Source organism: Barbus barbus (assembly GCF_936440315.1).
Source record: "Barbus barbus genome assembly, chromosome: 6".
NCBI lineage: Eukaryota > Metazoa > Chordata > Actinopteri > Cypriniformes > Cyprinidae > Barbus > Barbus barbus.
Window position 1 is genome coordinate 40,700,306 of NC_136734.1, and position 27,746 is coordinate 40,728,051.

Sequence of the window (27,746 nt, forward strand, 5' to 3'; positions counted from 1 at the left end):
TGACGTGGAAAAGGTCACGCTTGAGGTAGGCCTCACAGCAGCTGGAATATTATCATTTTGATGGCGGATTGTAATCCAGAAAGGATTATGTGTTTATGAAACAAATGTAGGCCTAAGTGACTGAAATTATTATATTCCAGTTTTAAATGTGCGTCTGATGACAGATAGCCTGGGATTACACAAGATTTGTATTTTAAAGACAACCAGTTCGAAGGAAGAATAATTTGCCTTTTGGGTTTAAAAGAATTTCTTCTTTTCAATTAGAGCTTAGACTGTACAGAAACTGAAATCTGCACGCTAATACACACGTGGTCACGCAATGCTAATGTTGTTAACAACAAAGTATAACAATAATAATAATTTGCACGGTTTCATGTGATATGAGCTAACTGATCGTTAGATTTAATCACTATTGGTAGTGCGATTTATTGTAATGCTTTTTTCCTCAGTTGGTCAGAACAAAAGTGGCAGACTTACTACTTGTTCAGATGTGTATATATATATATATTGACAATATACAGTGAAGTTTTCAAACAGAGGTGGCGACAACGAGGCAAAACTTACGGCCTGCAGCTTTAAATAAAAGATAAAGTGTGCATTTTATTAATTAAAATAATCCTTGTTTCAAGATTAGCGTTCATATGTGTTCTGCTTCTCCAGGCTGTTTGAAATGGGTTTTGCAGAGCAGCTTCAGGAGATCATCAGACGTCTTCCAGACTCTCGGCAGACGCTGCTGTTCTCTGCCACGCTGCCCAAAATGATCGTGGAGTTTGCCAGAGCTGGTAATCGCAGTCTAGATGTTAATACGTGCCATATATCCCATTATAGGACCTCACAGGCGTGTTTGAGCGCTCCTCTGATAGTTTGATCCTTGTGTTTTCTGCGACAGGCCTCACAGAGCCGGTGCTCATTCGTCTAGATGTGGACTCGAAACTGAGCGACCAGCTGAAGGTAGGGTTCATGATGTAGATGGGATCCTGATTTTATTTTATTCATAGCAAATGTACTAGAAAAATAGGCATTGATGATATCAGCTAAAAGAGAAAGCTTTTGGAGAAGTGGAGCTTTAATGAAGCATGCACTGATAAATAATTCATAGGACTGATAGCATGTATTAAACCAGTCTCCGTTTAGAAGATTGGGGTCTGGGTTTTGGCTTTGTTTTCATATTTTCATACTTGTTGAAGGTAATGACTGAAAAGTACTTTGACTAATAGCGTGTAGCTGTTGTACAGAATCGACCAGTCGTGGTGAGAGAAGGCCGGATCTACAGAGAACGGTCAAAGTGATGCAAATACACAAACAATGTGTGAGGACCGTCAAAAGGAAATCAAAGCCAAAACCCAAACATTTCAGGCAATTTAGAAATCCTGGACAGAAAAAGAGGATTTATGGCCATCCTATTTAATGTTTTTGAAATAAAGTCTCTTCTGCTCACCAAGGCTGCATTTATTTAAAAAAAAAAAAACAGTGAAATATTATTACAGCTTCAAACATCTGTTTTCTATGTGAATATGTGTTAAACTGTAATTTATTTCTGTGATCTGCAGCTGTATTTTCAGCATCATTACTCCAGTCTTCAGTGTCACATGATCTTCAGAAATCATAATAATATACTGATTTACTGCTCAATAAACAATTCTGATTATCAATGTTGAACACAGTTGACACATTTTATTTTTCAGGATTCACAGATGAATGGAAAGTTCAAAAGATCAACATTTATTTGAAATAGAAATAGTTTGCAACATTATACATGTCTTTACTGTCACTTTAATGCTTCCTTGATGAATAAAAGTATACATTTTTATATAAAATCATTTTAATATACCATTCACACGTTTTTTTTTTTCTTCCCTTTTCTCCTCCAGCTTTCATTTTTCCACCTGCGGTTGGATGATAAACCAGCGCTTCTGCTGCATTTGCTGAGAAACGTGGTGAAGCCGCAGGAACAGACGGTGGTGTTTGTAGCCACCAAACATCACGTGGAGTATCTTAAAGAGGTGCAGATGCTCGGAAAAAATCTTGACATGCTGAGAGCAAACAATTCAAGTCACCATTATTTATATAGTGCTTTACAATGCAGATTGTGTCAAAGCAGCTTTACGGTATTAAACTGGGAAGTAGTGTGTTGAAATATTGTGCCGCTCTCCTCTGGCCAGACGAAACCAGCAGTTTAATTCTTTTGCAACAAAGTCAGGTTGTGCAGAGGACTCATCTGACCTAATTAATGCAGCTTAACCATCCTTTAACAGATTTGAGTAATAGAGATGTGTTAGTGCTATGTGTTAGAGGTTAAAGAGATGTGTCTTTAATCTAGATTTAAACTGACAGAGTGTGTCTGCTTCCAGAACAGTGTTAGGCAGATTATTCCAGAGTTTGGGTGCTAAATAGGAAAAGGATCTCCCGCCTGCAGTTGATTATGATAGTATTATCAAAATCAATTGTGGTAATAAGGATTTTTGACCAGAGTTTTGAGATCATAGCGGATGTGAAGGACTACAGTGTATAGCTATAGATACGGTCCAATACCGTGGTATAATGAACACACTCGCACCCTAAAGAGAGAAGCCCGGAAAATGGAGCGCAGCTGGAGGAGAACAAAACTAGAGGTATTTCATATTGCATGGCAGGAAAGTACTTTCTCTTACAGAAAAGCCTTAAAAACTGCTAGATCTGATTACTTTTCATCTCTTTTAGAAGAAACCCCAAGTATTTATTCAATACAGTGGCTAAATTAACCAAAAATATAATATCAGCAGCAGTGTTAATTTCGTTGACTAAGACGACGACGAAAAATATTCGTCAACGAACCTTTTTTCTGTGACTAAGACGAGACGTTAACGAGCTAAAACTAATATCTGATGATAAAAACTATGACGAAATTTATGCGCGTCTTCGTTAACAAGACGAGACGGGACGGGACTAAAATGTTATTTGAGGACTACCGGACATTCAAAATACATCCTATAGGCTAAGTTAACTGACTTGTCTTTCAAAATGTGCGTCTCTGTCATTGGATAAGGGGCGTTTGCATATCTAGTCTCAGTATGGCAGCCGCAGTGGACGGATAGGCTACCAAAACGCGAACTATAGCGATCTGAAACAATGGCCTCAGCAACCGACGGGTTAGGGAGTGGGTGACCAGACGTCCCGTTTTTCCCGGGAGTCACAATTCATTGTCGATTAACTTAAAGTCAGTGAAGGTGCGATAGGCGGAAACGCGCTGATAGAAGTGCTCTCTCTCGCGCACGCTCCACTTCTTCAGTTCTCATACAGCGCGAGATCAGTTCTCAGCGCTCAAATACACACACAGCAGTCCACATGTCTCTCATGTAGAGCATCTCACGGAAATACAGTCCGTTATGGTTTAAGTGAGCTTAAACAGGTGGGTGAAACTGAATGTGTGTCAGTAGGCTATTACATACATACCTTCCGTCTTAAATGGACAGCATTCCTAATTATCTGTCATAAATGTTAACCAACAAAAGATGTTAAATAAATGTATACTTGTTAAGTAAACCTACTGTATCTGAAAAATGAGTTTAATTTATATTTCTACCAAAAAATGAAAATTTATTCCAGTTTTTCAAATTCAATCCTTGATTCAAATTTCTCATAACTAAGCTTAATTGATTTGGTCTAAAGAGAGAAGAATTGATGACTGTTTTTGTTTAAATACTACATATAAAATAGCTACCAAAATAAATGTTGGTAACTGCAGTTTGACTAAAAGTTGACAAAAATGCAATGACTTTTCGTCGACTAAAACTATGAAAGACTCAAATGACTAAAACTATGAAAGACTCAAATGACTAAAACTAGACTAAAACTATGAAAGACTCAAATGACTAAAACTAGACTAAAACTATGAAAGACTCAAATGACTAAAACTAGACTAAAACTATGAAAGACTCAAATGACTAAAACTATGAAAGACTCAAATGACTAAAACTAGACTAAAACTATGAAAGACTCAAATGACTAAAACTATGAAAGACTCAAATGACTAAAACTAGACTAAAACTATGAAAGACTCAAATGACTAAAACTAGACTAAAACTATGAAAGACTCAAATGACTAAAACTAGACTAAAACTATGAAAGACTCAAATGACTAAAACTAGACTAAAACTATGAAAGACTCAAATGACTAAAACTAGACTAAAACTATGAAAGACTCAAATGACTAAAACTAGACTAAAACTATGAAAGACTCAAATGACTAAAACTAGACTAAAACTATGAAAGACTCAAATGACTAAAACTAGACTAAAACTATGAAAGACTCAAATGACTAAAACTAGACTAAAACTATGAAAGACTCAAATGACTAAAACTAGACTAAAACTATGAAAGACTCAAATGACTAAAACTAGACTAAAACTATGAAAGACTCAAATGACTAAAACTAGACTAAAACTATGAAAGACTCAAATGACTAAAACTAGACTAAAACTATGAAAGACTCAAATGACTAAAACTAGACTAAAACTATGAAAGACTCAAATGACTAAAACTAGACTAAAACTATGAAAGACTCAAATGACTAAAACTATGAAAGACTCAAATGACTAAAACTAGACTAAAACTATGAAAGACTCAAATGACTAAAACTAGACTAAAACTATGAAAGACTCAAATGACTAAAACTAAACTAAACCTATGAAAGACTCAAATGACTAAAACTAGACTAAAACTATGAAAGACTCAAATGACTAAAACTAAACTAAACCTATGAAAGACTCAAATGACTAAAACTAGACTAAACCTATGAAAGACTCAAATGACTAAAACTAGACTAAAACTATGAAAGACTCAAATGACTAAAACTAGACTAAAACTATGAAAGACTCAAATGACTAAAACTAAACTAAACCTATGAAAGACTCAAATGACTAAAACTATGAAAGACTCAAATGACTAAAACTAGACTAAAACTATGAAAGACTCAAATGACTAAAACTAAACTAAACCTATGAAAGACTCAAATGACTAAAACTATGAAAGACTCAAATGACTAAAACTAGACTAAAACTATGAAAGACTCAAATGACTAAAACTAAACTAAACCTATGAAAGACTCAAATGACTAAAACTATGAAAGACTCAAATGACTAAAACTAGACTAAAACTATGAAAGACTCAAATGACTAAAACTAGACTAAAACTATGAAAGACTCAAATGACTAAAACTATGAAAGACTCAAATGACTAAAACTAGACTAAAACTATGAAAGACTCAAATGACTAAAACTAGACTAAAACTATGAAAGACTCAAATGACTAAAACTAAACTAAACCTATGAAAGACTCAAATGACTAAAACTAAACTAAACCTATGAAAGACTCAAATGACTAAAATGTGACTAAGACTATTAAGCATTTTCGTCTCAAGATAAAGACTAAGACTAAATCAAAAATGCCTGCCAAAATTAACACTGATCAGCAGATGCAGACATTTCCAGACATTAGAGATAAAACAGTAACCATGTAGCAGTCAGCCACAGCATCGTATCAGAGCAGAACGGAACACTATAGCCCTGCTTCCCTATTTCCGCACTGTATTATGCATAATCATTTTCTATTCTTAACTGTTTTAATTCATTTTAATCAGTTTTTAAATTCCTTGTTTTTATTGTTGTGATTATTTTTTATGATTATTTTAATTCCTTTTATGTAAAGCACTTTGAATTACCAATGTGAATGAAATGTGCTTTATAAATAAACTTGCCTTGCCTTGTGTAATAAAGCTGCATTGTAAAAAGCACTATGTAAATTATGGTGACTTGACTAATGCAATAAGAGCTAGCTCAAATACTGAGGTGCTAAACCATTCAGTGCTTTATAGGTAAAACCGGACAGGACTGGATGCTTGAGCAGCTGGTGGTTCATCTGTTGTGTCTGTGTCTGCAGCTCCTGATGGTCGAGTGCATTGAGTGCGCCTACATCTACAGCGCTCTGGACCAGACGGCCCGCAAGATCAACATCGGCCGCTTTGTGCACCGCAAGGCCATGGTGCTGCTGGTGACGGATGTGGCGGCCCGTGGCATTGACATCCCGCTGCTGGACAACGTCATCAACTTCAACTTCCCGTCCAAGGCCAAGCTCTTCCTGCACAGAGTCGGTGTGTGTGGGATCGGACTGACCGTCGTCCAGCGCTCTGAGGCGCAGCTCTAACACTTGTCTCTGTGTTTCAGGTCGTGTGGCTCGCGCCGGCAGAGGAGGAAGCGCCTACAGTCTGGTGTGTCCTGATGAAGTGCCTTACCTCTATGACCTTCATCTGTTCCTGGGTCGACCCGTTCAGCTCGCCCTCCTCGAGCACACAGCAGGTACGGCAAACGCTACGGACGTACGGAAATTAAAACCGAGTAATAACTGTACTGGTGCACATCATGTTTTGTGTATGTGTGTGTATATATTTAGCTAATGCTCTGTGTATTGTAAATAATATAATGGACATATACTTAAAATAATTGTGTGAGTAATAAAACAATATAAATGTTTAGAAATGTTTTGAGTCCCCCCTCCTTTGCCTCACAGTGGTTTGGTCCACTGCCTGCTTTCCCCCTTTACCTCACCGACACACACACACACACACATGTTGATTTTTGTGAAAAGTGGGTTCATCCCATAGGCGTAATGGTTTTTATACTGAAGAAACTGTGTGTGCTATTGCCCTACACCAACCCTACACCTAAACTTAGCCCTCACAGGAGACTTTGCATTTCTACTTTCCCCCAAAAACCTCACTCTGTATGATTTATAAGTGTTTTGAAAAGTGGGGACATGGGGAAATGTCCTGAAAAGTCACCTTCACCTTGTAATACTTGTGTCATTACACACATTTATGTCCTCGTGTCACAAAAACCTGCACACACACACACACACAGACACACCCACACACACACACACAGACACACCCACACACACACACACAGACACACCCACACACACAGACACACCCACACACACACACACAGACACACCCACACACACACACACACAGACACACCCACACACACACACACAGACACACCCACAGCCACACACACACACACACACACACACACACACACGAGTCCGGAGCAGAGAACAGAGTTCTTCAGTAGTGTGTGTAAATACGCAGTCAAGGCTATTTTATTCACTTTAAACATCGGCTGAAGTGATTCTTTCTCTTTAATACAGATGATGCTGGATCATTAACAATTTAGTCATGACAAAAAAAATAAAAATTATATCTGATGCATTTTCTATGAGCGATTATAAGGTTACCTAGCTTAGCTTGTTTAATATCGTAGCTTAATCACCCACTCCAACTAACACGGTGATACGTCTGTGTGTGAGCTGATATTAGGCTAGTATTGTAGACCTACACATGTGTTGGGTTTTGCTCAATATGATGTTAAGTGGCAGATCAGTGGGCTTGATGCGGTTGAATATCTAATAAGAGACGTCCTCAGTCCCAGATGAAACATAAAATACTATGTGGAGGACACTAAATAATTTAATTATAATATGATCACATGCGTGGTGAACCTATGAACTGAACTCATATTTAAACATGGTCTCCTTCTGTGCACACATCTATCTTTACAAGTTTAATTTGGTTTGTATTATTTGTGTCCCCTTCAAAAATTGCACTTGAGAAATTCTATGTTTATTGCCCCCCAACCTTTCTGTTTGATGAAGTTTACACCCTGTCCTCTGTCTCTGGTCCTCAGATGCTGATGGCGTGTTCGGCCGCGTTCCTCAGAGCATCCTGGACGATGAAGAGTCGCAGCTGCTGACGGCTCACGAGAACTCGCTGGATCTCCAGAACCTCCGGCGCATCTCTGAGAACGCTTACAAGCAGTACCTAAAGTCTCGGCCGAACCCCTCCTCCGAGTCCATCAAACGTGCCAAGAACACCGACCTGTCCTCCATGGCCGTTCACCCTCTGCTGGGTGAGTGTGGATTAGGCATGGGCGATATGGGCTTAAATATATCACAATATTTCTGGTATTTATTGCGATAACGTTATCAATGACGTTCAAGTTCAAGTTATAACAGCCTCTCGGCTGACCAAAGTGCTTTACAGGAGAGAAAATTATAAAAACAGTCACAGAAAACAAGCCAGATAAAAAGAACAACCCATTTTGAAATTACAGTAAAACAGCAATCAATACAGCAAGGAAAACAAGTGGGTTTTTAGCAGGGACTTAAAAACAGACAGGGAAGGGGCCATTCTAATCTCTAAAGACAGGGTCCGGCCACCGCTAATGCTGGTTGACAAGAACACCTAGGTTACACACCTGTGGTGATCTAAAAACAGATAAACAGTCCAAATCGGGGCGTATATACTGAGAATTCTCATTAGAACCAAAAACAATTACTTCGGTCTTGTCTTCATTTAGGAAGAGGACATTTTGGGCGAGCCATGATTTAACCTCCTCTAAACATTGCAGAAGAGAAGTAATTGCTGCGGAATAGTCTCTTTTGATTGGTAGATAGATTTGAGTATCGTCTGCGTAGAAATGACATGCCATGTTTACGTAGAATAGAGCCCAGAGGTAGCATGTAGAGAGAAAATAGAGAAGGAGATCAGAGAGAACCTTGCAGAAGGCCACAGGATAGAGGTAAAGTTACCCAGCTGCACTATACACTTCCTGTCCGACAGGTATGACTGAAACCAGTTTAGAACGGTAGCTTTTAAACCCACCCAGGACTCTAGTCTGGATAATAGTGTGGGGTGGTCAGTGGTGATATAAATATCGGTTAGCACTCTCAAAAGGGCAGACTCAGTGCTGTGGACAGACTTAAAACCAGATTGAAAAATCTCATATTCAATTACTTGTCAGAAAATGTTGAAGTTGATCCAGCACAATTTTCACCAAAACCTTAGAAATGAAGGGTAAAACAGAGATGGGCCTAAAATGTTTTAGAACAGAAGAGTCCAGCGAAGGCTTCTTGAGCAGGGAAGTGACCGGAGCCGCTTTAAGACTGGCAGGGACAGAGCCAGTTTGGAGACACTTATTGATAAGAGACTCCAAACCAGGTCCAATTGAGTCTATGATTAATTTTCTTTCCTGCTTCTTTAGAGAAAAGTATTATCTTTCCTATTTTTACCCAGAATAGGGTGTTGTGAGCATTACTGAGTACACGTGTAATGTAATGACTGTTTAAATCATCCTGGAAGCCGGAGGGCGCTCTTGCGCAGAAACTCCACACATGCATCACAGGAGTAACGCTCCTGGAAATCCCTAATATGGACAAAGGTATCCAGTTAATGCTGAATAAAACGCACAACGGAGAATTTTAACTGATGAAACTTGAAGACAAACGTACGATTGCACAAAATATGTGTCCCTGCAGCACAAAAGCAGTCATGAGTAGCACAGGTATATTTGTAGCAATAGCCAACAATACATTGTATGGATCAAAATTATACATTTCTCTTTTATGACAAAAATCATTAGAATATTAAATAAAATAAAAATAAAATATTTTGTAAATTTCCTACTGTAAATATATCAAAACTTCATTTTTGATTAGTAATATGCATTGCTAAGAACTTCATTTGAACAACTTTAAAGGAGATTTTCTCAATATTTAGATTTTTTTGCTCCCTCAGATTCCAGATTTTCTAATAGTTGTATCTCAGACAAATATTGTCCTATCATAACAAACCATACATCAATGGAAAGATGATTTATTCAGCTATAATGTGAATTTTAAAAAAGTATATTTATAATGCAGTGCTAATCGACTTTATCACTGTATATAATAGTATCATTCTGGAATATGAAACCACGTCTGGTCACAAAAAGTGATTTCAAACACTTGAATATGTTATGAAGTTAATTTGGAGAAAAAGCATGTCAATAAATGATATCTTTGTTGGACGACAGGTTTGTAAACAGGCTCATACTCATGCAGAACTGTATCGCACACGTGCTGCTGTACTACATTTATTCAGACCAAACCAGATCCAGATCCAGATTGTAGAAGAAGCTCCTCGTTTAGTGATAAACTGCAAACGATCTCTGTAAGCGTGCGGGAATGCTGGTTCTGTTCTGAGCTGTTCTGTGTCCTTCAGGTTCTGGACTGGAGCCGATGGAGCTGGACCGGCTGCTGATGGTGGACACCATCAAGGGCTACAAGGCTAAATCTGTACGTCAGTTATTATTCAGTTCTTCCTCTTATGGTCAGTATCGTGAAACATCACACACTTCTGTCTGAAGGCTCAGAGTGATCATTATGTGTTGGTTTACTCTCCTCATGGTGTTCGAAACCAATCACTCTGATTCTTATGGAAGCCGTTTCCGTCTCTGAATAAGAATTAAAAAAAATTAAAAATGTAATTGTGACTTTTTGTCTCACAATTTAAATTTTTTTCTTGCAATTGCCCCTCGCAAAAAATACATCTCACAATTCTGACTTTTTTCTCAGTTATGAGATATAAACTCACATTTGTGAATTATAAAGTCCAGTTCAGAGGAGATTTGATATGTTCTCAGAATTGCAGGTTTATATCAACTCTGAGAAAAAAGTCAGAATTGTGAGATATAATGTTGCAATTACCTTTTTTCTTTTTTTTTTTTATTCAGCGGTGGAAACAGGCTTTCATAGATTCTTCATGATGCCTGAGGAGCACAAACAAAAAGAGCTGTTCTTATGTAAAGGAAAGTTTATATGGCCAAGAAATAATGCAAAAAATGACTAAAACTCCCTAAAAGCCTTACATTATGCTCCATATGACCCATGCATGAGGCAGGGCTTCTGCAGGTTTCATGAAGGTAAATTTAGGACTCTTAGGACCCTTTTAAGTGCAAGTAAAGACAATTTAAGGAAATGCAAATGCATCATTGTGGTCTCTTAATATAAATGTCTATGGAGCACACAATGAGTTTTATTAGCAAGACTTTCAAGTTTGAAAAATTATACTTCCAACAGATCTCTTTTTTTTTTTTAAATTTAATTATAAAAAAGAAAAAGGAAATAGCTCTGCTCTCAACCATATTGTTCTTGTTATATTGATATTTGATCTTGTTTTAATCATAAAAACTGCATCTCCAGTAAATGTATCTTGATTTTAAAGGATGCTTATGTATTTGTTCTGGAAAACAAGACAAAAATACTGAGGAAGGTATTAATTTTTGCAGTATATGCAACATTTAATGTCAAGATATTATGAATTATTATGCATATTCTTGTTTCCTCAGACTATCTTTGAAATCAACTCCAACAACAAAAGCAGTGCTAGCGAGGTGATGCGAGCCAAGCGCTCACGAGACGATCGACTGCTCGACAAGTTTTCTAAAGCGCGAGCGGAGCGGATAGTCCAGTCCGCTGTTCCCGCTTTAATCAGAACCGATCCGCAGCATGAGGACGACGAGGAGCTTCAGGTGAGCTTCAGATACACAAACAACAGGACCGTTTCATCTGCTTCTAAACATCATGCTTTAAAACAGATTGCATCTAGTCATGAGCTGAACGAGACTGTGTGATCAATCAAGTCCTAATAAAATGATTTCTAAACCATAAACATGCAGACTTGCCAACCTGTACGCATTTTGACCTCAAAGTACGCAGGTACGATTTGTCACTTTAAACTACGCAAGAACCTGCTGACGCCTTTGTGCAGCACAAACCAATCAAGCAACAGCAATGAAAGAGCACTTCGACCAATCAGAGCACTGGCTTCATTCCCCATCTAGCAAGTGGGATGATTGACAAATGCGTTGATCTATCATTAAAAAGAGACCGCAAATAGACAGCAAAACAAAATCCTGCTCGGTCTCATAGCTTTTTCACTCCCGCCGTCTGATTTCTTTAAAGAGGACAGTACTTACAACTAAGGTTACAACTAAGGTTACAATATTGAGTTGAGTTAACTTAGTCCTCTGGAGTCGACGAGATCGCATTGATATTCAAGACGAACTGTGAACCGAATAAAAGCACTCATTCACATTCAGTCAGATCTGCTGCGGTTTATTAGCTGCACTCACTGAACAGCGTCCTAATATTAGGGCTTTTAGTCCAAAAAAAGTGTGCTTGCTTGGATAAATACTGCTATATTTGCACTAGAGCTTCGCCCGTGTCTAATAAACCTTTAATAAAGTCTTACCGGAACATTCACATCTGTGTTCAGCTGCTGACAGAGAGATACCGTGTTTGAGTAACAGCTTCACAAACACAGTATTATTTCATAAGTTAATAGTTCAGATATAAACACTGATGTTTATGGTAGCGATCAAAATAGACCTTTTGAAAGTTAACTGGCGCTTCAAATAACGTTTGTGTCGATGGCATTGTTTGGCCACTAGGTGCAGAAAAGTGACTTAAAAACTGTATTCGTGACTGAATCAAGAGATTCGTTTAAAAACACTGATTCATCCAGTAAAGAAACAAGTGAGACATTAAATCATTCATTCAAACCACTTTTTCATCATTTTAATATGAACTAAATATATTATAAATACATATTATTAGTTCAAATTAAACACTTTTAAATAGACTGCAGCAATGATATTTTGTCACATTATTTTGTTTCGTGGAATCGTGATCTCTGTTTGAGACAAAAACAATCGTGATTCTCAATTTATCCAGAATCGTGCAGCTGTCGTATGTGACTGAAAGCAGACCTTTGGGAAATATCTAACATGAATAACGTTATCCTAACACTACATCATTTTCAAGCTAGTTTGCCTATTCACCAGTAATTAAAAAAGGTCGATATCGATATATCGCCGATATTCTTTGTGTATATTATAGGACAGTACCAGTCAAAAGTGTGGACACACTTCCCATTTCCCAAACGTTTGACTGGTTCTGTATATAGAATACAGTGTATACATAAACAGATATATATATATATATAGGCTACATAAACACATTTTTAGCAATGATAACTCAAATGTGATCAAGCATTTATAATGATGTGACAAAAATATGTTATTGAGGCAGGGTATTTAACAATTTAACGAACTTAATTATCCCAAATGAGCCTGACATCAGTGCCCTTAACAGTACACTTCACATCACTTATTATAAATAACTTTAAAACACAAATAGAGTTATATATATATATATATATGTATATATATGTATGTATATATGTATATAAAACTTGAATTAAAAAAATGAACAAGGTAACTGTGTAGGGCAACGAGCTACTGTCAGTCCAACAGGGGCAGGTTTGTGCAGGAAACACAGCTTTTCTAAATATAAACATCTACAATGAATAATAATAATGAATCTTTTTAACAATTTTAGGACAATGAATTGGACTGCGGAAAGATACTAACTTTCTGAATCTGCTACGTTACTGACAGACTATGCTGTTTAAGCATGAGTGATATCACGATGTGATGAGCATTAATTCTGGGACACAGCGTGGCTGATATAAACACGAGCACTGACTGCCGTTATCAGCTCCCGTGGCCACAAACACGTGCAGTTATGCGCAGATCAGCTCGAACATCTGCTGTTAAAAATGAACCATCCGTTCATCATATAATCATGTTAAACTAAGAATTAGAATCATTGTAATGTGAGGATCAAGTATAGGTGCGGGTGGGTGACGGACGGATAATTTGAAGCAGTGGACTCGCGTGAAGTTTGAGCTCATCCGCGCATCTCTACACTACACTGACCTGGGTCGCCAGTAGCAAACAATGTAGCGTGCTCTGCTGGACAAACTAAGATCTGCTGGACAAAACCCCCAAAAAACAAAAGTTCATATCGGCGGCATATTCGCCGATACGATATATATCTTCAACAGGCTCATATCGGCCGATAAAATCGGCAAAACTATATATCAGTCGGGCTCTAGATTTGATATATAGATATATCATAGATATTGTTTCATATAGAGATGTTACAGTTTTAATTATTTTTTTGCATCATCTTTTCTAAAGGCATGTTGTTACAGCTTTTTGACTAAAAGCTCTAATTGGTTTCCTTTTGAAACACGTTTAGAATTCAAATTCACCAAGACGCGTTTATGAATGTCGTGTGTGTGTGTGTGTGTGTAAAGAAATATGTGACCATTGAGCACAAAACCAGTCATAAGGGTTAGTTTTTTGAAACTGAGATTTAGTCATCATCTGAAAGCTGAATAAATAATAAATGATACATTTCCATTGGTGTATGGTTTGTTATGATAGGACAATATTTGTCTGAGATACAACTATTTGAAAATCTGGAATCTGAGGGAGCAAAAAAATCTAAATATTGAGAAAATCTCCTTTAAAGTTGTTCAAATGAAGTTCTTAGCAATGCATATTACTCATCAAAAATGAAGTTTTGATATATTTACGGTAGGAAATGTACTAAATATCTTCATGGAACATGATCTTAATATCCTAATGATTTTTGTCATAAAAGAGAAATGTATAATTTTGATCCATACAATGTATTGTTGGCTATTGCTACAGATATACCTGTGTTACTCATGACTGCTTTAGTGCTGCAGGGACACATATTGTCAAAATTGAGATTAAAATCTATATATTGATCAAAATCATGATTTTTTTTTTTTTTTTTTTTTCTTCACATGTTCTCCAGACTGTGTTCTCAGAGGTGGTTGGAGGAAAAAGACGAAAGCAAGATGTTGAAGCAGATGGACTGAATAGCAAAAAGACCAGAAAATCAGTAAAAGATGAGGAGTTCTACATCCCGTATAGACCCAAAGACTTCGACTCCGAGCGTGGGTACGACAGCACCACTGCATTATTCTGCATGTTCAGTGGGAAGCATAGAGGTTCAGTGTGTGTGTGTGTGTGTGTGTGTGTGTGTGTGTGTGTGTGTTCAGGCTCAGTCTCGGTGGTGACAGCGGCTCTTTCGAGCATCAGGCCTCTTCTGCGGTTCTGGACCTGATGGGAGACGAGAGCAACACGATAAACCAGCACAAGAGCCTGATGAAATGGTGAGCAGCTCCTTCCCATGATTCCACACGCAGCACTGTCTGCTTACGCTGAAATCACACGTGTTCCCCGCAGGGATCGCAAGAGGAAGCGCTTCGTCCGAGACACGGGCAAAGATGACAAAAACAAGAAAATCAAGACAGAAAGTGGACAGGTGGTCAACAGCAAAAAGAGGAAGAAGAACTTGTATCCTTCTTGAAAACAGTGTTTTATTTGTTTAGCACTTTTCATAACATTGTTTCCAAAAGCAGCTTTACAGAATCTGATGATGTTGAGCGATTTCTGAGAAACGGACTGAGCACCAAAACACTTGTAGCCAATCAGCAGTAAGGGGTGTGTCCACTCATGTTGGGGGCGGAGCCTGTGTTGCATAGCATGTTCATTAATTTGGGACGGAGCTATCATGATAGGGGTGGGATCTTTTGGTTAGAAGCCTGTTACTTTTGGTGATTTCAGATATCAACAGCGTTTCTCATAAAATCTCTTACTGCACCTTTAATATTTATAATATATGTCCCTGCAGCACAAAAGCAGTCATCAGTAACACAGGTATATCTGTAGCAATAGACAACAATACATTGTATGGATCACAATTATACATTTCTCTTTTATGACAAAAATCATTAGGATATTAAGATCATGTTCCATGAAGATATTTAGTAAATTTCCTACCGTAAATATATCTCAACTTCATTTCTGATTAGTAATATGCATTGCTAAGAGCTTCATTTGAACAACTTTAAAGGAGATTTTCTCAATATTTAGATTTTTTTGCTCCCTCAGATTCCAGATTTTCAAATAGTTGTATCTCAGACAAAACCAATCACATAGAGAACTTTTTCCATTTAAAAACATGAGATGCGGTGGGATAGAGAAAAAAACCGTTATAAAGTCTCGAGACATGTTTTTTAAAAGTTGAACTTGCATTAATTTTCCATGCTTTCTAAACATGCGGCTCTCTTGTGCGAGACGTGAGTGCAACGCTGATAGATGTCCCTCTAGAAAATGTGATAAATGTGTTCTGTGTGAACGGCTTGATTTCAGTTTTGCCAAAAGATCTTCTCCGCATTAATGTTCTCTTTTTCCACAATATTTTGAAGGAACAACGCAGCTCCTCATTGCATATCATGTGCAACTAATAATGCTGCCTGATGCACATCTAAAATTCGAATGCAACGTTTTTGCGTTTGAATGTGGATTTTTAATTTAAATTCAACAAATATTCAAAATTCTAATTTTTATTTGACAGCCGTAACAGACAGGGATGTCATGTGGGTTTGTAAAGGTTTGAGGCTGAAACTCGATTGTCAGTTGGGCTTCTTGACTTTGGTCCAGTTATGAAGAATGGAAGAAGAAGTATAAAATCGATGACCGAGACTCGGATGGAGAAACTGGAGGAGCGATCAGAGGGAGGAGCTTTGGTGGTAAGAACAGAAGATTCTGGTCTAAACTCATTCGACTTCCTGTGTAAATCATTTCATTGCATGTCATGTAGAATGTTTTCATTGATCTTGATTCAATATAATACATAGAATTATGCCTATTCCTAAGTGAAAACTATTCTAGTACTATGTACTCTTATTAGTCTAACTGTGTGTAGTACTTTGTGTTAAGGATTGCAGTGAGACAGAGTTGAACTATTTAAAGCTTGAAAAACACTTGTATATGGACAGAATCTGTTCAGGAGCTAGAAATACATATATGACAGCTATTGATCATCCTTTAAGAACTCATCTGTGTCCCTGGAGCACAGAAGCAGTCATGAGTAACACAGGTACATTTGTAGCAATAGACAACAATACATTGTGTGGATCAAAATTATACATTTCTCTTTTATGACAAAAATCATTAGGATATTAAGATCATGTTCCATGAAGATATTTTGTACATTTCCTACCGTAAATTTAATAAAACTTCATTTTTGCTAAGAACTTCATTTGAACAACTTTAAAGGAGATTTTCTCAATATTTAGATTGTTTTGCTCCCTCAGATTCCAGATTTTCTAATAGTTGTATCTCAGACAAATATGGTCCTATCATAACAAACCATACATCAATGGAAAGATGATTTATTCAGCTTTCAGATGATGTATACATCTCAATTTTAAAAAAATTGACCCTTATGACTAGTTTTGTGGTCCAGGGTCACTTATGGTAAAAGATACCTGTCCAAAAAAACGGTGCATATATGGAATATTGTGAACAACTTCAGGCGTGTATGTAAGCGTATATATAAGTATTGGAACAGTAAAGACAAAATTGCTCTGTTGGCTGTGGAGTCAAGACATTTGCAAATATGATTAAAAGATGAATATGAGACAAAACTACAGAATGTCACATTTTATTAGTCGTTTCAACACATACGTGTTTTACCAAATAAAAAGAACAGCACTTTTAGAGTTCATCCCTCTATCTGATGTAAGCATAAGTATTGGGACAGTTGAACATAAGGCAGATATAAAAGATTAAAAGCTATTATTTAGTTGCAGATCTCTTGCACACAATCACAGCAGTGAGTCTGTGACCCATAGACATCACCAGACTCTTGGTCTCATCCTTTGAAAGACTTTTCCCAGCCTTTAATGCAGCCAATCCCAATTATTGCTTGTTTTGGGGAGTTTCTGCCTTTACTCTCCTCTCCAGCTGCTGAAATTCATGTTCAATCAGATTTAAATCTGGAGATTGACTTGGGCAAACTAAGACTTTCCATTTCTTTGCTCTTATAAACTCCTTGACTGAACTGCAGGGTGTTTTGGGTCATTGTCCTGATGCAATATGAAGCACTTCCCAATGAATCTGTTGGTATTTTCTTGAATACTGGTAGGCAAGATGGTTTTGTACCCTTCCAAATTCATTCTGCTACTGTCATCATACATTAAGTCATCAGTAAAGTTGAGAGAGCCTGTTCCAGAGACAGTCATGCATTCCCATGCCATGACTCCACCTCCACCATGCTTTACAGATGAGGCTGTATGCTTGGGATCATTGCAGTTACCTTTTTTTCTCCACATTAGTGCTTTCCCATCACTTAGATAAAGGTTCATCTTTGTCTCATCGGTCCATAAACACAGTTCCAAACTCTTCTGGCTCACCTTTGTGCTTTTTTGCAAACTCTAATCTTGCCTTTCTATGTTTGGTGCTGGTCAGAGGTTTGCATCTTGCTGTGTAGCATCTGTAATTCTGTGTCAAAGTCTCCTGAGGACAGTAGATTGTCAGAGCATCACCCCAGCTTTCTGGAAGTTGTTGGGGATTTTACAGACACGTCTTTTAGGATTCATTTTCACAGCTTTTATGATTTGTCTTTCATCGGCTACTGTTGTTTTCTCAGCCGATCAGGTAGTTGTTGGTTGCTGGTGTTGCTGGTGGTTTCCAAACTCTTGATTTCTCCATGCCCTTTGTTTTTGCTAGAGCTCTAATTGACTTCCTCTTTTCTTTTAGCATCCAAATTGCTTGCTTCATCTTTTAATCATATTTGTAAATGTCTCGACTCCACAGCCAACAGAGCAATTTTGTCTTTACTGTTCCAATACTTTTGGAGGGCACCGTGTAAAAAAAAAAAAAAAAAATATATATATATCAACTTTTGTCTAAACAATAAATCTGACTTGCTTCAAAACCAATTTATTCTGACCAGACAAATTCTACAACAGTCACAGCTGCTCTCTTTGAGTATTTTGCTGCATTGTTAAAAGCGCTATATAAATAAAGGTGACTTGACTATTTGTGTTGTGGTTTCTGCAGGTCGCAGGGGACGAGGAGGAGCTCAATCACAGCCGGCCCAGGAGCGAAACGACTCACGCGTGCGATCCGAGCTGAAGAACCGCGAACAGATCCTCAAGCAGCGCAAACGCAAAGTCAAGCAGCAGTTTCTGCAGAGCGGCGGCATGAAGAAGCTCCGTGCAAAAGGAAAACAGCGTCTGCATGAAGTCATGAAATCCGGCTTTGGTCGTGGCGGCTTCAAGAAAGGAAAGATGAGGAAGAAACTTTAAGCACCAAATGAGGCATCAATACATCAATCCCACTTCCCCAACACACACCTTTGATCTGTGATGCAGAAAACAGGATGCACATATGTACCTGCTCATATTATATACGGCTTGAATGAGTGAAGAGACTTTTGACTGTTGTGATAAAAAATGTTTACTGACAGTGTCTGTGTAAAGTTACTTTCACGTGCCATGCATGAAGGCTTCCACAAAACTCCTTTAGGTAAGAAAGCCTTTAGTAATTAATTAGTTTATAATTATGCCTAGAGTTTTGTGGAGCTGGGCCAGTGGACAAACTCAACTCGTTGGTTTTAAGTTAAAATTAATGTATGTTCTAGTCGACGGTTTAAGTGCCCTATGAAGTAGACTTCACCAGTAAACGTTCCACTATCTGAAGTGAGATTCCTATCAGGAGTGAACATGTTCAGTTTGTAGGGCACTGTAGGCACTCTAAAGTTTTTACAGATTTATTTACACATTAAATTTGTCATAAATTTTAAAATGGTTCAGTAGCACACAAATGTATTAATGGAGCTGAATCTAACTGAGTGACAATTGCAAACATTTTACACATTCATTTGTGCACCAATAAAATAACACATTGAGTTTTACTTCCAAATTAAATAACACGTAATTTAACTGGAATTGTTTTCTGAACAAACCGATATGAGTTCCTCCTCCACGTGTTGAATCATGGGATACATACAGCTCTGATGCTAGTCTTATTTGTTCGTGCTTAGCCTAAATACAGGTTAAATAAAGACGGCTAATATCATGAAATTTCACTTTTTTAAGCCTTGTTTTAACTCCACAAGTTTCCAACGAGCATGCGTTACACGTGGCTTCTTCCCGCGCAGTCTTTTTGAATGTTGACGGACGTTACGCCAACGGTCACGCTACTGTAGTGCTGCTGAGGAAGCACGTCTCTGGACTGTCTCTGGAGATATGATGATGATGATAATTATGTAAAATGAGGCGTATCAGTAGTATTCAGTGCAATTCAGGATGTCATGCATTACGACACATAACTAGGCTACTTGCTGACATTTCAAATATAGACTTTACACGCATTAATCCAAGTCTTTGGAAGAGACACTATTGCTGTGTATGGTTACATTTAATTTAGGTTTGTGTTTACACAAACATTGATTAACACATTATGTAGAGCTCATCAAATATGGTAAACAGAAGCTTTTGCACCCATTTGTGTTGTGTTTGAACGAGCTGTAAGTCTGTTAGTTATCCTCAAGGCTGGAATACACTACACAACTTTTAAAACCTGAACAGATGTTTAAAACGCTAGGCATCATGCATTTGCTGACTTTGTAAATAGTGACAAAGGCAAACTGGGCGTACACTACAAGACTTTGAAGTCATTCAGATAACAACAAACTCAGCAGAAACTGCGTCTTGTTGCTTGGAGATGCTTGACAAATGAAAACAATATGTTCCAAAATCGGCTGAAAATATCAAACATGTTTGATCTCCGACTGGTTGGAATCAGAGTCTGAAGCTAAAATAAAACTGGAGTCTGTGAGCATCATACACTACGCGATTATCTCTGGAACTGTCAACTCAAATCTGCAGACTTGCACTAGTGTCAATTTCTCCAGAATCTAATCGGTGGACACTCGTGTAGTGTATTCCAGGCTTCAGTCGTAGTATTTTTCCCTGTAAACATTTACAAAGTCAGCTAAGTCGCTGATTTGTTCAGATTTGATTCCTCAATTCATGGACCCTTTCATAAAAATGTTTATTGCAAATATGAAAGTACATTGCTCAAATAAAAATGGATTATTCTTTTATGGTGGAGCCAATTATGTAGTTGGCAAGGCAGGTACGAAACTAGTGGGCGACTGGGATAGCAGAACAAACCTGATATTGAACAGATCTGGCCCTCAGTTTAATTTTCATGATCAAGTTAACTAAGTGAACAAGTCCTAACCTGACTAATACCCTGTCCATAGCTAAACTTGAGAAGTCAGTTCAATATTTTTATTTTGAGAGGATGTTTATGTTTAGAAAATTATATTGTAGTTTTCAGCAAACTCTTGCATTTCAAAAGTATAAAGAAACATTAGTGATGTAACATTATGATATGAGCCCTTGAATATATTTATCTTAACTGCAGTTGAGTCCCAGAGGAATGCTTTCCTTCAAGAGCTCCAGCATGTGAGCTATTAAAGCCTGTCTGATAGCAGCTGATCCCGGAGAGAGCAGCACTTTGAGCTTTCCATTCGGATGGCCTTCCCGTTCTGAAGTGAAGAGGGCCGAGCGTCTTATCAGCTTTCCCAGGCCGGACACAGCATCCTCTTGAGAAGACCTAGTTCTGAAGCGCTGAGCTGCTTATCAAGAACGGCCTTGTGTAGCGTCGCCATTATTAGACTGTCAATCACGGTCTGGGGTCATGAGCATTTCAGTTTGAGAAGCTGCTCTATGGCACATGACCACTGATGATGACAGCTGATGCACTCAGTGGGTTAGAGTTGTTCAGTGGCTGGAGCCACGCTTTCTGTTAGTTCTTCTAGAGCTGATGATTGACTTTAGGAGTGGACCGAACCACACTTATATCTGATCGTATTACGTGGTTAATTAACTCTAAACACACCCCTGCTTATTGAAATATATTGGAATTTATACAACAGTTCTTTTCTTTTCACTGTTTGAATCACTCCGCTTGCCGAAGTTGCCGTGTTTCTGAAAGCGAATGTTATGGCGGACGCCCAAATCCTCTATCATTTAAAAAATAATACTGTTTTGTGTCACGGAATGTAGTTTTAAGAGCATTTTAGGCAAGAATGTACTTGTTTGGACTTCAAATATGCAGTTTGTTAATAAAGATAGCGCCTATTTGAAAATTTGCTTGACGTTTTCGGACATGTGAGCTCCAGATGGTCAGCGGGCGTTCTGTGCTCATGAACCCGCAGAGAGAGCGCCTCACCTCGGCCAGATCTTCTGGAATTTACCTCTGGCTCTGATGTCTCTATAGTGGTTAAACATGTGATATATTTCGTTTTGGGTAGATCTAACGGGCAGATTTTGGTCTCATTAATCTATTATTTGTTCCAGAGCAAATAGTTTTGAAAAATCTAATCATGTTTATGTAACTTCAGTGCTGTATATCAGAGCGCTGCCTTTGTACTTCTGACTGAATTGCCTAGCAACTTATATGATGGCTGTTGTTGTTTATTAAATGTTATTATTCAATAAAAAATATTTTATATAAATAATAGTAGTATTTAGTATTGGTAAACGGTGTATGTGCTCGTTATGGTGATTTTAGCTTCACTGTTCTGCCATTAGATGACCACAAGAGACTGTTTTACGAGTCAGCAGGAGAGACTTTTAAATTGAAAAATACTAAAGTGCAAGGAAGTAATTTTTTCTTTCAAAAGCAGCTTGTACACAGCCAGCAAATGCACTGAGCAGCACTGTCACTGTCATCAGGAATCACCCTTAACAGATGAAAGGAGAGTACGAGCCTATTTCAAACTAACTGAATATGTGATTGAGCTGAAGAATGAATGCTGTATCAGATGCAGCTCATCACACGTGCTCAGTCCATCTCTCATAATACTCTACTATCACTTACTACAGTAATACAATAAGCTCTTAATGAAGCGACTCTAGTTCTAAAGTGATGTTTTTAGCTGTATCGCGATCTTGTCAGTGTGTGCACTTGCTTGGCCATTTTTAGTGATTAATAGGAAAGTGGGTTCAGCTGAATTGTAGCAGTGATTTGTTAGATGGGTATAAAAAAGGTGATTATACCGCGGCAGTCCTCGTGTGAAGCCCTCCTAGTGTGAAGACCACCGACTCCACCGGGCTGGGACACCGGCAAACGATATAAGTATCGCTTTTTATTTTTATTTATTTTTTCCCTTGTTTAGTATTGAAATGTTGTTGTATGCATTTGTCAATTTTATTTAATTTCTGTATTTTCTTAAATGTGTATAGAGTATTTACAGAGTGTTAACTTTTAGTTTTAGTTACTTTTTCTTATTTGTAAGTCGCTTTGGATAAAAGCATCTGCTAAATGACTAAAAGTAAAAGTAAGTAAAGTGATGTTTTGGAATGAGTAACGGAGGCTTGGGCTCAGCTGTTAAATACTTTAGATTTGAATCTGTGGCGGAAGGAAGTAGTTCTGTACAAAAGAGTGCTTTTAAAGACACTCAGTTGCTATTTTTTTGTGTATTTACACACTCGTGCCGTCAAACTGTTGTATAAATGCAATATCACACTCGTAGACGTGAGATACGGCTGTATATCGGCACGCTGGGATTCTCTACTCGTGTGATATTGCTCAGATGCTGTTGGGTATGTTATGATATTGTGGTGGAATCAGGCCGTGATTCATGATTTATCCCAGTTTTTATGTTGTGAATATGGTAGAGCGTTCTGCTTCCTCATAAGGAACAAAAATTATATGGACAATCATTGTAGAAATAATGTGCATGAAGGCTTCATTAAGATCCTGAAGGTAGATTTCAGCAGCAATTATCTCTTGAAAATGTGTAGTTCTGCATCACAATAATGTAAACACCGCTCAGAATACACCACTTAAAAGCCTGGGCTCAGTAAGATGTTTAATGTTTTTGAAAGAAGTCTGTTCTGCTCATCAAGGCTGCATTTAATTGATCGAAATATTATTCCAATTAATAATAACAGTTTTGTATGTGACCGTGTTAAAATGTTGGGTTTTATGCTGATTACTCAGTCTTCAGTGTCACATGATCTTCAGAAATCATTCTAATATACTGATTCAATGCTCAAGAAACATTTCTGATTATTATCAATGTTGAACACAGTTGTGCTGCACAATATTTTTGTGGAAATCGAGATACACTTTATTTTTCAGGATTCACAGATGAATAGAAAGTTCAAAAGAACAGCATTTATTTGAAATGGGAATCTTTTGTCACATTATAAATGTCACTTTTGACTTCATGTGTCGCTGCTGAATAAGTATTCAATTTAAGTAAGATTTACTTACCGACCCGAGACTTTTGAATGCATGATGTAGCGCTTCGTTCTCTCTCTGCAGGTGCTTGCATGAACCCTGCAAACTGTCTTTTGTTTTCTGGCCTCGCCAACATCATCTAGCTGCTAGACAAAGTTTTGATTTAAACACTTACTGCTGTGGTTGATTTGGCCACAAGGTGGCAGCATTGAGCAAAGAACCACATATGACCCCCCAGATGTGTTGGGAGAGCATGCATTTCTGAGCATGCTCCTCACTCAGAGTCGGTGGTCTTGTGATTCAGCTTCTTGTTCTTGAGCATGCACAGGTAGATCTCAAACCTGATCAGGTCTGTGAGAATCAGTGAGCGAGTGTGTCAGGATCAGATCAGAGAAAGCACATCAGACGAGTGTTTCCCTGACGGTTCCTCAGGAGCTTTTGAGGAATTTTGTTTTGTGTTTTTGTTTCTCTCTGATGATGTGATTATGGCATTCCCTACACACTGAAATCCCATTGATCCTAATATCGCTGGAGGAATTGAGCTCTGCTACCACCTGTCAGTGACACATGAATCATGGGCCAAACCTGCTCAAGGTCCCACTGCGATAAATCCTGATACACCCTATTAGACAGAAGAAGTGAATGTGAAGGCCAGGCGTTTAGTTACAGCATGTGGCGAGAGAATGTGCTTCGTCTGCTCACCAGAGAGCTCTCGGCACGCGAGGGACCTTTTCCTCTCTCCGTCCACTCTTTTGTGCTCGCCTTGCTTTTATAACCTGCGTCGGTGACTGGTTATAGATCGGAGTTAACTATGATGTGGTCGTTCATTGGGATCAAAGCAAAATGCTTTTGCGGCCAGCGGTGTGATGCAGCTGTGTTTCAGACTCAGAACTGAAGATCTCTCGTTGCAGATGGTTTAACAGCAGCTCAGCACTGGTTAAACTGGTTAAAGGAATAGTTCACCCAAAACTAGGTTCCTACAGCACATTGAAAACATGCATCACTGGAAACTACAGAGCCGTATTTGAAAACAGAAGCGTGATTTATAGGTAAATTGTGCTGAAGATTACTGATAGTCGTTCCCTTCTTTGTTTAAATTGTTCAGTATCTTTTGGGATCATGGAACATGTTCTAGATGTTCTGTGGACTGGGTTCTCTTTGGCTGGAGGTGATTGTGAATCTCGTTCCACTGGGTGGCAGTGTGATCATTGCCTCGTGCTCCATCTGTGGGAAACCTGCATTAATACCAAGACTTGATTCATTGCATTGATCTGATTTCACCATCTCAGGATGACAGGTCAGTAGATGTACAGGACTGATTTGGCTTCATCTCCAGTCTCTCCTCAGCCGGCTGCAGCTGGTCCTATAAAGCCCAGTCCTGGCAGGACATCATCAGAGCCTTATCAAATCCTTTTATTTGTTCCCAAAAAAATATTGTTCCCAAAAAACTTTTTTTTTTTTTTTCTTGACTCTATTAATGTTTAAATAACATTTTTATTAATCAAAAAGCAAGTTTAATTAATTAAAATAATGAAACTTAGCAAATTTAGCTTCAATTTATTAAAGGGTTTTATTTTTTCTCACCTTCTGTTTTATTATTACCAGATTCTGTGTCTAATTATGTGAATGCATAAAAACTAATTTATTATTATTATTATTATTATTATTATTAGCCCTAAGAAATGTTTTTTTCTCCCCTCAGAAATTCTCTGTTTTGTATTTACATTTTTCTGCTTATCAAATGAAGGCAGAAAATATTAATTTAATTTATCTTTTAATCAAATGAAAATTAAACAAACTTAATTTTTTTGGCAAACAATGTTACTATTACAATTAAAACATGAAATAAATATTGTGTGAATATTCTTTACTAAAATAAAGTTTTAATAATTTTAGTAATAGTAGTAGTATTACGAACTTTCTATTAAACAATAGTAATATATACCAGACTTTTATTTTGACAGGCTGCCACGAATACCTTTATATGATATGATATATTAGTATATGATATGAGGTTAGTTTCTCTCAAATTAAATGGTAAAATGCTCATGATGTAACTCGGAGCAGTTCTGGAGATCTGCAGAACACGAACGATTCATAATTAAATAGTCTTTTTGCTGCTCCATATTTACAGATACTAGTCCATATCATGATTTGATTGAAATGTAATGACCTACTTTTGATGAATTCATCCAAACGACAAATTCCATGACATTCCGCGTTCTACAGTAAATTCAGTTTTTATGACTGGTTCCGTCTGCGTCTGTCATAGGGCCCTACCCCACTGACCACCAGCGCTGCCCGGCGCGGTTCTGGGGGCTGGGACAAAGACGCTGGACATGTTGTGGAAGTGTGTGGTGGACGGGCAAACAGGACATGACCTGTGAGAGGAAGTCCTGTGGCCAATCGCTGGAGAACGCATCCATCACACCAGAGCCGCAGCAATGATCAAACCCCACCCAGCAGCGTATGAATCAAGCACTTCACACCCTCTATATCAAGAGTCTCTTACGCTCATTAGCTGAAGGCCTCCTGAAATCTGGCTCATTCGAGCTGCAGTGAAACCGTACCTAGTGCACTACAGCAGACATGAACACCAGGAGAGAGTTTGTTCATGAGCGAGAGCTCAATGACGTCACTATCTGAGACTGAGACGGGTTTATTCATTGATCTGTGGATCACTAGCGCTGCTCTTGCAGCTGGACGTCTGTATCATCGGTCTGTCTTTTGAGGCTAATTTACTGGAGTGGCTTATTACCTCTGCATCCAGGGCAGACACTTCAAAGACGAGAGGTCAGTTCTCCAGCCAGTCTGTGAGCGCCGCTGACCACTGGACAAATGGCCCAAAGGTCATGAATACAATCCCATAGTTTCAGGAAATAAAGGCCAGACAAAGGTTTCAACTGCCCTGATGCAACACTGTTTTCAGACAGGAGAATCTATTTAAATAGGTTTTGTAATAGAGAACAATACCAATGTGCCACTGTTGCCACGGTGCGAAATAAAACTGATGGAGTTTTGGTTCCTTGCCGCTTGCTCAGTTGAGGACACTTAATTTGCAGTGATATCATCGACTTGATTGCACAGATACTAATTAAACTGAACTGAGCTGGACGATGCATCACTGAATCAACGATGAAAGGACTTTAACTGAAAATCTGTTTACTATTGTGCTTTTGCATTATTACACACTAACACTGTAAAGCTGCTTTGACACGATCTGTATTGTTAAAAGCGCTAGATAAATAAAGGTGACTTGACAAGCGCACTCGTTATATCAAGCTTTATTTGTAATTGTTCAGATTTCTGTGATTGATTTGATGTAATTCTGGCGACCCCTGAAGTGGGTCATACCATTGACATTATCTGAGCCGTTGACGTACATAACTGCACTCTTTTAATGACTCGCACTTTATACATGGAAGTATTGGCCCTTAGAAATGGACTAGACTAGCAGTTCTGAACCTTTTGGTCCTCTTATTGTCCATAGCAATATTCATAGTGTCCATAGCATTGGTTTTGTTTTCAATGGACACTCACAAAAGAAAACAACTATGATAATTATTAAAATTAAAATTACGTTTCAGCATTCAAAAAGTTTTAGGAACTGAATACTCTTCTCTTTTTAACCGATGCATTTACATGATTTATTTTCAGTTTAATTTAAAATAATTTTTAACAATACATTTTTGAGCTTGGCTTAACTAGTAAAATGCAAACTCATTATAAATGTTCATGGTGTTTCACGATTTTATTAATCTGCACTTTTACACTTTTAAATTTCGACTTCTTCATATGTAAAGGTTCTCCAAGGCCTTGTGAATACTGTTTTTTCAAATAATTTTTTTTTTAAGGTGGATTAAAATGCATTTATTTATTTTTATTTTTTTT

General features: G+C 37.9%; 1 protein-coding gene across 1 annotated transcript in view; it reads left to right on the forward strand.

The window, feature by feature from the left end:
- LOC306871345 (ATP-dependent RNA helicase DDX54-like) overlaps window positions 1-19,672 on the forward strand; it is a 26,851-nt gene extending 7,179 nt beyond the window's left edge. The window contains exons 8-20 of the mRNA XM_079419188.1: window positions 661-782; window positions 890-951; window positions 1,872-2,003; window positions 5,917-6,127; window positions 6,201-6,332; window positions 7,725-7,946; window positions 10,079-10,152; window positions 11,205-11,387; window positions 14,551-14,696; window positions 14,798-14,911; window positions 14,985-15,095; window positions 16,245-16,333; window positions 18,651-19,672. Of these exons, the coding sequence (XP_079275314.1) occupies window positions 661-782; window positions 890-951; window positions 1,872-2,003; window positions 5,917-6,127; window positions 6,201-6,332; window positions 7,725-7,946; window positions 10,079-10,152; window positions 11,205-11,387; window positions 14,551-14,696; window positions 14,798-14,911; window positions 14,985-15,095; window positions 16,245-16,333; window positions 18,651-18,898 (1,846 nt within the window). The 3' untranslated portion in view covers window positions 18,899-19,672. The remainder of the gene's footprint in view (window positions 1-660; window positions 783-889; window positions 952-1,871; window positions 2,004-5,916; window positions 6,128-6,200; window positions 6,333-7,724; window positions 7,947-10,078; window positions 10,153-11,204; window positions 11,388-14,550; window positions 14,697-14,797; window positions 14,912-14,984; window positions 15,096-16,244; window positions 16,334-18,650) is intronic.
- The last annotated feature ends 8,074 nt before the right edge of the window (window positions 19,673-27,746 follow it).